This window comes from Cucurbita pepo, chromosome 1 (assembly GCF_057944985.1).
Source record: "Cucurbita pepo subsp. pepo isolate OVF chromosome 1, ASM5794498v1, whole genome shotgun sequence".
In the NCBI taxonomy this organism is placed as follows: Eukaryota; Viridiplantae; Streptophyta; class Magnoliopsida; order Cucurbitales; family Cucurbitaceae; genus Cucurbita; species Cucurbita pepo.
The window spans coordinates 8,332,185-8,344,524 of record NC_141798.1 but is presented as its reverse complement, the minus strand read 5'-3'; the positions used below and the strand labels follow the sequence as shown (position 1 = coordinate 8,344,524).

At 38.4% G+C, this 12,340-nt stretch overlaps 3 protein-coding genes across 4 annotated transcripts; 2 read left to right on the top strand and 1 right to left on the bottom strand.

Moving 5' to 3' along the window:
• Positions 1–563: 563 nt before the first annotated feature.
• On the top strand, positions 564–3,070 carry LOC111777228 (putative xyloglucan endotransglucosylase/hydrolase protein 33). The gene is made up of 4 exons (XM_023656731.2): positions 564–1,679; positions 1,762–1,862; positions 1,950–2,158; positions 2,241–3,070. The coding sequence occupies exons 1-4, from the start codon at positions 1,466–1,468 to the stop codon at positions 2,614–2,616; spliced, it is 900 nt and encodes a 299-aa protein (XP_023512499.2). The 5' UTR covers positions 564–1,465; the 3' UTR covers positions 2,617–3,070.
• A 332-nt stretch (positions 3,071–3,402) lies between these two features.
• Positions 3,403–7,035, bottom strand: LOC111790053 (U4/U6 small nuclear ribonucleoprotein Prp31 homolog). 2 transcript variants are annotated; one of them, XM_023670851.2, is made up of 9 exons: positions 6,837–7,035; positions 6,657–6,731; positions 6,067–6,129; positions 5,811–5,965; positions 4,676–5,568; positions 4,508–4,578; positions 4,055–4,157; positions 3,781–3,856; positions 3,403–3,647 (listed from the first exon to the last, which is right to left on the bottom strand). In XM_023670851.2, exons 4-9 carry the CDS (start codon positions 5,919–5,921, stop codon positions 3,540–3,542), a joined length of 1,362 nt encoding a protein of 453 aa, XP_023526619.1. In that variant the 5' UTR covers positions 5,922–5,965; positions 6,067–6,129; positions 6,657–6,731; positions 6,837–7,035; the 3' UTR covers positions 3,403–3,539. The 2 variants fall into 2 exon arrangements, with proteins under 2 accessions (XP_023526619.1, XP_023526610.1); XM_023670842.2 differs by having other exon boundaries at positions 5,811–5,948.
• A 2,006-nt stretch (positions 7,036–9,041) lies between these two features.
• On the top strand, positions 9,042–11,916 carry LOC111790066 (spermidine synthase). Its single transcript, XM_023670863.2, has 9 exons — positions 9,042–9,386; positions 9,522–9,598; positions 9,701–9,823; positions 10,521–10,625; positions 10,747–10,819; positions 10,899–10,970; positions 11,054–11,249; positions 11,359–11,485; positions 11,584–11,916. The coding sequence occupies exons 1-9, from the start codon at positions 9,239–9,241 to the stop codon at positions 11,647–11,649; spliced, it is 987 nt and encodes a 328-aa protein (XP_023526631.2). The 5' UTR covers positions 9,042–9,238; the 3' UTR covers positions 11,650–11,916.
• Positions 11,917–12,340: the final 424 nt, after the last annotated feature.

Here is a 12,340-nt window from a genome sequence, read left to right as displayed (position 1 = left end):
AATGAACTATGAACGGCCAATAAGCTAAGTATATTTTATATACTCAATCCTTGCTACTTTAAAATTTTCAGATGAAACATGATGGAGATGTCGAGGCGGAAGTGCATACAAATTAAGAGCTATGAAGTTTTGGGCTAGATCGGTGTATTGTACCCCTTTAATATGTTTCTCTTACGAGCGCTTGATCGTGAGATTTTATGAAATACCCATGTCATGTTTTTGTGTGTGTTGCACGTTTAAAAAGTTTAAATTAAAAGTGTATTTTTAAATGTTCAACGCAATAAGTATCTATCTGTGACTCGAGCTCTCAAAAAGTGAGTCGTTACATTCCCTCTTCATTTCGCTCTATTGCTCCATCCATCACTATCGTTTTATACTCTATCTATTGATCGGTTGCAAAGTATTTACGTGACTCGACTCATAATTGAAAGCTTGTTCGAAAACATCATAAAATAAAATAAAATAAAATGGAAGCCCTACGTAATCTGCTTACCTAAGAATGCTCCATGAATTCAAAGCTGTAACAACTTCAAATAAATGATAATCAATTCTACTAAATAATAAACTCACCTGCCAAACATCTTAACCACTCATTTTATTGCATAATCTTGACTTGGATCTAAATTTTATGTCATCTAAATGAACGGTAACGCAGGTATGAGGACATTCGTGACGGAGGGTGTGGTCACCGATTATCCGATGCACAATCGTGGATAGCAGTTTAGGGTTTAGGGTTTAGATGCACAATCATGGATAGCAGTTTAGGGTTTAGGGACAATCGGTCCAGTTTAGGGTTTAGGGTTTAGGGTTTAGGGACAATCGTGGTGACCGATTATCTGATGCACATTCTTTATAACAACGTGGAAATCTCTCCTAACAGACACATTTTAGGAAAACCTAAAAGAAAAAGTCCAAATAAAACAATATCCGCTAGCGGTGGACTTAGACTATTACAAATGGTATCAGTGCCAGACACCCGGCGATGTGCCAGCGAGGAGGCCGAGCCCTAAAGGGGGTGGACACGAGGCAATGTGCCAGCAAGGACGTTGGGCCCCGAAAGATGATGGATTGGAGGGTCCTACGTCAATTGGAAAAGGGAAAGGGAACGAGTGCCGGCAAGGACACTAGACCCTGAAGGGTGGTGAATGGTAAGATCTGACATCGGTTGGAGAGGAGAACGAAGCATTTTTTATAAGAGTGAGAAAACCTCTCCCTAGTAGATGCATTTTTAAACTTCGAAGGAAAGCTCGATACGAAAAATCGAAAGAGCAAAAGCATCGAAGAGATTCCAAAGGTCTTTTTTTCATCTGAGATAAAAGGGTCTGGTCAGACTTCAGAGTGTGTCCATAACTAAAACCAGTAGTGAGGCTATATGGTTCATGAACTGTTCCTTCTGTCGAGAAACCAAACCAAATCAAATTAGTTTAGTTAAGCTGAATTGTCGGCATCCCTTTGTTCATCAAAGATGGAATTGCCCCTCTTAAGCTTCTTCATTTTGTGCATGGTTTTTGCAGCCCCTTCCTGTGGTACATACTACACGCCTCCAAGCGTCCCACGTTTAACGGATCTCGTTCCCAATGTCTCAATCGATCAATGCTTCGCCAAGATTTTTGGGGCCGCAAATATCCAGCTGAGGAGCAATGGGTCCTCTCTCAATCTCACTCTCAACAAACATTCTGGTAAATCATCATTGGATCTTAGCTTCTCCTTTCAGCCCGACTCTGTTTTGATTCATAACTTCTTCTCTTTTCATTTCTGGAGGTGCTGGTTTGGTCTCGAGGAGCAAATATCATTATGGGTTCTTCAGTGCTTCAATTAAGCTTCCATCAGGCTTCACTTCAGGGGTTGTAGTGGCTTTTTATGTAAGATTTTCCCCCATTTCTTATTATCCTCTGTTTTGCTTACCAGTTTGGTCCACAACCAACGAGATGATTTAGGGCCATGTTCAGCTGTCGAATGCAGATGTTTATACCCATTCTCATGACGAGATTGACATAGAGCTGCTGGGACATGACAAGAGAAAAGATTGGGTTATTCAAACAAATATGTATGCAAATGGAAGCGTCAAGACAGGGAGAGAAGAGAAATTCTACCTCTGGTTTGATCCCAGCGTGAAGTACCACGATTACACCATCATTTGGAACAAATATCATACAGTGTAAGTGCATGAAAGGCAGGATCATTTTTGTTGGTCTTTGTATTTCTCTGTTCTTCTAAAAAGTGCATGGAAATTCAAGCAGGTTTTTGGTGGATAATGTTCCAATCAGAGAGCTGAGAAATTCTGAAGCTTTCTATCCATCAAAACCCATGTCAGTTTTTGTCACGATCTGGGATGGTTCAGAATGGGCAACTCATGGAGGAAAGTACCCAGTAGACTACAATTATGCACCATATGTGGCTTGTTTTGAAGAAATGGAGATCAATGGAAGTGTATCACCACCAATAGCAACTGTTCCTTCAAGCTCCAAAACAATGGATACCGTGGAGGGTCCAGAATTTATAAAGCTATCACAGCAGCAAATAGATGCCATGGATTGGGCAAGGAGGAAGCTCATGTTTTACTCCTATTGTGAAGATACATCCAGATACAAAGTTTTGCCACCAGAGTGCAAATAGATGTATTTTTACCGAGTTTTTTTCCAAGTTTTTGTGAGATCCTACCTCAAGAAAAGAAAACAAAACCTTCTTTATTTTATAAGAGTGTTGAAACCTCTCACACGTTTTAAAAACTGTAAGGGATGACAATATCTGCTAACGGTAGACTTAGGCTGTTACTGAGTATTGTAGTAAAGACATAGGAAGAAGATAGATATTGTAGTAAAGTGTATCCGACAAAGATACGAGTGATGACTGAACAGAGGAGACTCCGATAGGAGATCTTCCATCAGTACCATCCAAAAAGAGGGATTCTCCATCAAGGATTTTGTAAATGCTTGCATTATATGAACTATAAAGAAGTTAAACTAATCTGGCAACTAACGGATTGGTCGGGTCAAAGAAAATTGAAAGATATTAAATTAAAAAGGGCAAGAAAGCTTCACCCATGGATGCAACCTTTTTGAACTACCCAAATCAGTGATATATGATAGCCAATCCTGAATGAAATGAGAGATACATCAAGAAAAGGGCATAGCCGCATATCATAGATGCCAAATCAAGCCCACAGTGGTACTAATCTTCCTCTCATGGGAGTACAGAGTATGGCATAGGTTTCTATGATTTTCAACTAGAGGAAATCAGACAGGAAGTACTACTACCTGTTATTTGATGGCACTAAATAAGAGACTGACCAAGACAAATCCACCAGTTATAGTGTATGGCATCCCATATAATATTAACGCCGGCCAAAAGGATAATCACTAATCAGTCAACTAAAGCCAAAAAAGATCAAGCAAGCAGGAATAAGAAACATTCTGAGTTATAACAACATAAACTCCCGTGGCTTTCTGTTAGTACTGAATTCCAAAGCCTAATCGTAAGCCATATCCATGTATGATTACAGCATGGGCACGAAACATAAAGCTTGATGGTCTAATGACTCAGTTTTTCCTAATCTTTGAAAATGTTCCTGTTTCAGAAAAGTAGGTGCTTTGAGTTCCACCGCCTAGCTGGTTCAAATGGGCCTGAGGATTCGACAGCTCGATTCCCTGCATGGAAAACAGGAAATTCTCACAACCTTGACATTAAGCATCCCAGGCAGTGTCATGAATAAAACAAGTACTTCCGAGCCAAATTTAGATAACATAGGAGGAGATGATGAGGAGGACAAAAAATACTGACTTGTACTGGAGTAAATGCCAAACTTGAGGTCAGCCCGGATGTAGCACCACTGCTTCCATAGCGTTTTTCCTTGAACCTATTCGTGATTTAAGAAGATAAGTAAAAGAAAACAGATGAAGAAGCGAATGTTATGCTACAAATATCATTTTCCCCTCCTTGTTATAGTTATTATTCTTTTTTCTTTCTTTTCTTTTTTCATTATTACTTGCGTGTGTGCGCGCGCAAGTGGGTGGGTGGGTGTGGTTATTAGGATCAGCTCAATGACTTGACTTACTTCTTAACAACTTTTGCGGCAAGCTTGCTCTGAGCAGCTGACACACGCAACTTGCCACTCCCAGCCTGACCAAGCATTCCATACCCTTCCCCCAATCCATCTCCTGTTGTTGCATGAAAAATCAAGAAGTGAAATGCTTATTCAGAATATTAAGCAGAATACCTCAAGCAACTACTTTTTCCGTTCAGGACAATTGTAAGAAACAGCTGGTATGCACACAAAAATGCAACTACGTTTGATAAGAAATAATCCTGAAATAGGACAGACTCAAGACGGCTATGATATTACTATTGCAATTCAGAAAATTTTCTGGTTCACCAGACAACATGACAACTCAATCTTGCTGAACAGCATAACATTGCATCTCATTCCAATGCGTAACATGAAACATAGCAGAATCAAAACTACCAATTTGAACAATCTAGATTATTCAGAAATGAAAGAAAGCTGTACCTAAAGAACTCTCTTCAGGCACCCCAAACTGCATCCTGTTAGCTAGCTTCCTCATCTCCGTTGTTGCATACCTGACAAGGAAAACCATATCAATCCATGAACAACGGAGAAGTGCAACAGATCAAAACTTCTATTGCTAGGGAGATGAAAGACAAATGTAACATATACCTTTCCTTCATCTTCCTTAATCGACGGCCACCTCTCTTCTTTTTGGGTTCAGAATCAGGGACCGGAAGAGGTTTTGGTTGTTTTGCAGGTGGAGGTTCTTGCCACTTCTCAATTTTCTTAAGGATCTCATCTTTGAAGACTCTACCAGTCTTCCCAGTAGGGTCACCCCTCGTGGAGTCAACTCGTGCTGCAAGTGTTGACTTTGCCGCTATAAGTCGACACGCACGCATCTTCAAAGGAGGAGGTGTTGATTGGAATATCTCTGTTTGCTCAATATAACCTACTCGAAATTGTGAGGTCGCTGTGGAAAACCCAGCAAGGTTTTTTTTCTTTGCACCAAGAAGCTGAACATTGCAAGCAGGCATCTTAGCTAAGGCAACAAGACCACCAGCAGTTCCCATTAGTTTTGCTGCAACAGCACTTCCAACTATCGCTGAAAGATTTGGTGCAATATATCCCATTCTACTTTCAACAAAATTAAGGACCATTTTCTTTGCCGAATCTAAAGTAAGAGCTCGATCACATGCATCAATTGTTTTCTGGAGAATTTCCTCCGGAAGTGGCTTGCCACTTGTGGTAGATGCTGTAACAGAGACAACCATAATGACAGCAGAGGGTAAAAGCCCTTCTAAATCTACAAGAGTCAAATCCATTTCATTCCCAATCTTCTTAACAACTCGAGCATAATCGATTGGATGGTGCACAAGTGATTCAAGCTCTGGAAATTTTAGTCGATATTTATCACGTATAAAATTGTGAATAATAATAATCTCATTCTCAATATCCACTGACAAGGCATTACACTCTACAATCAGTTGGTACTCAGGATCATCTTCTAATACAAATCCCTGATTTGAGACATTAGAATCCATCTCCAATGCATCTGCCACTTTCTGTAATTCAGATGCCAACAAATCCAATCAAATCAAGGGGGAAGTGCAGTGAACATCATTATTCATGAGAGATATATTGCAAAAGATCCAATAATTATACAACATCCCAAAACCTATCACTCACTAAAAGGTTAGAATAATAGACAAGACAGCAAGGATTGAATATATTCATTGCCTCTCTTCTAACCCCTTTCTATTCAAGCCACACCAAGGTCAATAAGGAAACTTTCATGTAAACTAACCTGCATAATATCATTGTATCTCTGTGTTTTCTGCAATTTTGATACACTATCCAGATCATCATAATTAAGGCTTTCTAGATCTGCAAGATCCCCATCAATATCCTCTTCCATATTTTCGGCATCAGCATCTTCTTCATCCTGTAATCATCCAATAACTATTGCCTCAAAATATAAGGTAGATGGATTCACACTCCTACCAAGCAATATAATGATGAATTGATCTTCCAGAGAGAAAGGTAAGAAAACATTTGCTAACCAGAAAATTGTCTTCATCAGAGAGTTCATCAAGATCTGCTAGAAAAGAATCAGCCAAAGTAGCCTACAAAACAGAAGAAAATAATATAGCAATTAATAGACAAGATAAATCACATTTTCAAGATAGATTTTAAAGAACATTTGAAAGAAGAAGCACAATAGCAAGTTTAAAAACCTAATGAATGTATGAAAAAAAGTAGAAAAGAAGTGTAACGATTCAGAACTTGTTCATTAGTTTAATAAATTACATCCGAGAGAGAAAGTAATCAAGTTCTCCTTTACCAACCATAAATTATAAGCTAACTCAGAAAATTCTTAGATACATGCTCCCTGTAGAGCAGAACAAGCTATCTCTTGAGAAACTCTATAATTCAAGGAAGAACGATTAGAAACACAAAATTAGCAGCTGATAAAGAATTAAGCTACAGATTTAATAGCATACTCCAAAGTCCACAATTCCTAGATAAATCAATTTGAGTTTACACGCAAGAACGTAAGAACTAAACTAAACCAGCACACAAAGGAAAGTGCTGAAACCTAAACGTCACATGGATGCAAGCAAAAGAAGAAAAAAATAAAAGGGTTACTGACCATTTTCTAAACTTCGCTAGAAGATTTATAAAGCCTCCCAGGTCGTAAACAATTCAGCACCAAGTTGAAGAATATCTGTATATCAGAATTTCAATTTCCAGGGTTAAGGGAGCATATATATAAAAACCAAAATGGATAAAACCACAATCAGATGCTTTTACGCAAAAGACAATCCCAAACCTCGGATCAAACTACGTCCTCCAATATTTCCAGAAAGGGAACCGACGTACAGCAGATGAGATTTCACACCGTGAACAAGAAGCAAGAACGCCGACGAAAGAGCGGGGAGAAGCTGGTAATGGCTCGTGGTCGACGGCAATCGTATGGAACTTGCTTCGCCGATCCAGCCACCGGCCCACAGACAAGATAACCGAGAGAATGTGAGAATTACAGAATAGAACTGTAAGAGCCTGACCCATTATTAATTATGGGCCTGGAAGGCCCAGTCCAAAATCAATAATTAAGCCCAAATAATAATGAATTACGGGCCTACGAGGCCCATCTTAACACTACGCTCCTCGGCCCATCGATCTCGATTTGTTTGGTATTTTTTTATGATTTCTTTTCTTTTAATCGATAATTTATATTTTAATTAATTTAGTTATACTTACCCATTTGTCAATATTTAAACACGAGAATAGTTCAATAGACACAGGGAGGTGTAAAACTCTCCAACTTTTCAAATTATAGACCTAAAAGAAAGCGTATGAGAAGTGAAGTAACAACTCTAACCGCTATGTATATGAGAAGTCAAGTCGTTACAGGATCATTTTTAATGGTTAAGATTTATGGTGAATCGTACACCGAGTATGTAGTTTGCATGAGGTGGCATAACACGTAGAAGTATAATTTTCAAATATTGCCATCAAATTTTAGAAAAATACTTCAACTAATCTAACCGATAAAGTTTTTATTTATAACATTAAATATTCCCAATTATGGATAAATTTTAAATGGTTTTTTTTTTTAATTTTTTTTTTATTCCTTCTTGTCTCACCTTATTTTTCATGTCTATGGGGTGGAGCGGGGACGGGGAAGGCTGACTTCCCCGTCCCCATCCCACTACTTATTTCGTTTTTCATTCCCGCCAAATTTTTCATTTATTTATGCGGGGATCGAGTTCCCGCAAATATTTTTTTCCGTTTATTATTCTTTTAAAAAACAGTTAATGGTAAAGTTTTCATTTTTCAATACCATCTTTCTTTAAATAAAATTGGCAAAAAAAAAAAATCATAATAAATAATATATTTCATTTACAAAAATTTTTATTTTTTAATATATATATTGGAAATATATTTATATTAACAGTGGAATTGACGAGACGGAAAATATAATCTCATCTTCAGTTCCATTTATCTACTGGAAAATTTTTTTCCGAAGAACCTCCTAAGATAGGTGGGTCCCAGATAAAATAGAATTATTCATAGCTTTAGGGTTGTCTATCTTCATGCAATTTTGGCTCCACCCGTAACTAAGTCTGGGAAATTGAAATTGTAGTGTTATAATAAAGACAAATAATAAAAATAAAATTATTAAATATCTCAACAAAAAAAAATTAATAAATAAAGTGAATGATTAAAAAAATGTACCATCAAATATATATATCTCTTAACTAAATCAAGCATACCTAATTTGGATTATAAATTCAAATCTTCATTATCATCCATCATAATATGATCCCTACAAGATTTAAGGAAAAAAAATTGTTTAATCTGATTCAATATGGATTTCTTTCGAGCCACTTGAGGAATAATCTTTGCCACCATAATGCTTTTTGCTTTTACGAGTCAATTCCATGTCAAGACCTATCTTATAGCCCTACGTCTGCTCGTCTGTTCATATCATAAATTTTGTTTCGTATAGCTATCCAATGTTGTTGCACTCTACACCGTTTTTTATGATATCGGTGATGAAAAGCTACAACAACCCTCATTAAATACACATGTCAGTACCTCTGTATTAATACATTAATCATACGACCTTTAAGGCGAAAATTCGAACATTTATCATTTTAGTTGAAGATATAAGATACTAACCTGTTATATTAAGATTCAAACTGTAACACTCCATGGCTCTGACATCTCCTTACAACATGGTCACGTTACTCTGATACAGGTCATATTTTGTCCTCTCTCTATCACATGCTTTTCAATGTTCAAGCTTGGTTTGGTATAGTCAGTAACTATCAATTATTTTAAAGCTTTTTTCTGGGTAGGACAAAATTAAAATATTATATTATGCTTAAAAAAATATGACTTTCATGGTCAAAACTACACTATAGTATTTGGAAGTTTATGGAAAAATGGAACCTATACAAAAACATGAAAGAACGAGATGAAAAAAAAAAACATAAATCGAGGGTAGTGAGAAAAAAATAAAGATCAAAGAGAGGAAACCGTAATTTGATTCCTCCAAAAGCGAAGCCTTTCACGGACCCTTTACAATTATATAAATGGAGGAAGAACTGGGTGAGTTTGATCAGTGCTCATATCCAACGGGTCATAGAGAAGCACTCCCCTCTTGAGACTGTATTGGGATTTGGGATTTGGGATTTTTAGCGAGTCGATAGTAGAGGGATTATTATGTCTGCGGAACATTTCGTTGGGTCGGCGGCCGATGCGGCGGCGGCGAAGAAACCTGAGATTGAGAATGGAGTATCCGCCTCACAGCCCGATCCTATTTCCTCTGTAATTCCTGGATGGTTTTCGGAAATTAGCCCAATGTGGCCTGGTGAGATTTTCGTCTCTAATCGCATAGATTTGAGATTTGTTAGCCGATGAAGATGAACAATATGATTCAATACTATTTGTTCTTCGATTTTTTCTAATTTCGTTGAGAAAATCAAATGATTTTTATGTCATGCAGGAGAGGCCCATTCCTTGAAGGTGGAGAAGGTTTTGTTTCAAGGGAAGTCTGATTACCAGAACGTGTTGGTATTTCAGGTATTCATATATGCAGATGAACTGTATGATATATTGTTTTGCTCTGTGAATTTTAACCTAGTTTGGCTGATATATTGAAGTTTTGGTTTATGTGCCCTGTAGTCATCAACTTATGGGAAGGTTCTGGTTTTGGATGGGGTGATTCAGCTTACAGAGAGAGATGAATGTGCTTACCAAGAGATGATCACCCACCTTCCACTTTGCTCAATTCCAAACCCCAAAAAGGTTTGTCTATCAGCTTTGTATTTTGAAAATGCATTGGAATTTGTATCTGGAGTCATACGTTTTGTGATGATACCTCTGATTCTTAAGAAACTAAATGAGAAGCAGGGCATGCCAGTGACCTTTTTTTTATATTTAATCATATTCTTGCTAAGTTTCATTCAAAAAGTTAAGTTTTAGTATTTGTTATAATGTTCTTTTAAATATTCCATGACATGTGAGGTCGGGTTTGGATTCAGACCGATTGGGTAGGGAGTAAGCGCGCCTTAAACCGTTGAGTTGTGTTTATGTTGGCTATGTTTTAGCATCGTCTTTTTTGTACGACGTTTCAATTGTCTGTGCTGCCATTTTTACTTGTTCGAGCTTGTGATTATTCGAGCTTGTGATAATGATTTTTAGGGAAACTGGTGTGTGGGGGTCGGGTTCGAATTTGGACCAGTTGGGTAGGGGAGTAAGTGTGCCCTAACAGTTGAGTTGTGTTTATGTTGGCTATGTTTTAACATTGTCTTTTTTGTACAATGAGTGCTGCCATTTTTACTTGTTCGAGCTTATGACAATGATTTCTAAGGGAAATTTCTCTAAATTAATCTCTTCCCGACCCGGCCGAATCGGGCCTGCTCAAATTTGCTCAGATGCTGTCACATGTGCTTAGGATTATTCTTTTTGTTTCATTGTCGTCTCACTCAATTGCTGTTATTAGGTTCTCGTTATCGGTGGAGGAGATGGCGGTGTTTTGCGAGAGGTGGCTCGCCATTCATCTGTTGAGTGGATAGATATCTGTGAAATCGACAAGATGGTAGTTGAGGTAACCAATAACTTTCCAGGATCATCAGTTCAACTTTATACCATTGATACTTATGGTGCTCTTATGTTCATGACAAATGTGAGGAACCTTTTCCGATTATGATCGACATCTTCCTTTGCAGGTTTCCAAAGAATTTTTCCCTCGCGTAGCTGTTGGGTTTGAGGATCCTCGCGTCACTCTTCATATTGGCGATGGTATTCGATCAATCATTTTCTCAACCCCTCTTTCCGTTTGATATCTCGATTGTGTTCATCCGCGTGCTTCGTGTTGCAGGCGTTGCATTTCTGAAGGCTGTTCCTGAGGGCACTTATGATGCAGTTATAGTGGATTCTTCTGATCCTATTGGTAATCATATGTCTTCAAGAGGAACATGGAATTTTATGTTGGATGTTTTTTGAGGTAAATGGAGATCATCTGTCATGTTACAGGTCCTGCACAAGAGCTCTTTGAGAAGCCTTTCTTTGCATCAGTTGCCAAAGCTCTTCGACCAGGAGGTGTTGTGTGTACTCAAGCAGAGAGCATTTGGCTTCACATGCATATCATTGAAGACATTGTGACAAACTGCCGCCAAATATTCAAAGGCTCTGTCAACTATGCATGGACTACAGTTCCTACATATCCAAGGTACACACACCTCCTAACAATGTCCCTGATCTTGCGTGATTCCTATGCGAACGTTCTTCGTCTTGAATGTTGCCTTTTCTAAACATCGATCCGATCCGTGTTTCTTCAGCGGAGTGATTGGGTTTATGCTCTGCTCAACTGAGGGACCTCCTCTTGATTTCAAGCATCCAGTCAACCCAGTAGAGGTGAATGGTATCGACACCGTGAAGAGTCCGCTCAAGTTTTACAACTCGGAGGTGGGATTCGAATGTTTCTTATATATCCCATTGGTGTGATTCCATTTGACTTGAACTGAAACTTCTTTTTCCTTGATGCTTTGTTTGAAAATCTTCAGATTCATACAGCAGCTTTCTGTTTGCCTTCTTTTGCGAAGAAGATCATCGATTCAAAAGCAAAATGAAAAGGCTTCCCCCACAGCGTTGAAGAAGCAGGAATTGGCGGTCTTGGAGTGTGCCAATGTAATAAGTGGAGACTTAAATTAGAGTCGGAATGGTCGCTTTATATTGTGATCAGCGTCATAAAGTTTCTTGAGATGTTATGAGTAGTAGAAATAGCTTCCTTTGTTTTCCCCCAAAATTTTCCCCGTCCTTTTTCATTGAAAAGTGGCATCTGGTGTTCTAGGTTCTATAAATAAATATGCTAAATAAATATATTTAGCCTTCGTGAAGCGATAGCAAATATTGTCCGCTCCAATTTGTTACGTATTGCTGTCAGTCTCACAATTCTAAAACACGTCTACTAGGGAGAGTAGATGTGGTATGAGAGTTAGACATTAGACAGTGTGCTAATGGTATGAGAGTCGGACATTGGACAGTGTGCTAAAGAGGACATTGGCCCTCAAGGGGTGGAGTGTGAGGTCCAATATCGGTTGGAGAGGTGAAACGCTTCTTATAAGAGTTTGAAAATTGCAACCACCAGGCGATGTGCCCAGCGAGGACGTTGGCCCAAGGGAGTGGATTGTGTGGTCCTATAATAATCAAACAAAGCATTTCTCGTAAGTGTGTAGAAACCTCAACATAGCATTTCTATAAGGGCGTGGAAACCTCTATGAGGCTAACGACGATATATAACGAGCCAAGATGGACAATATC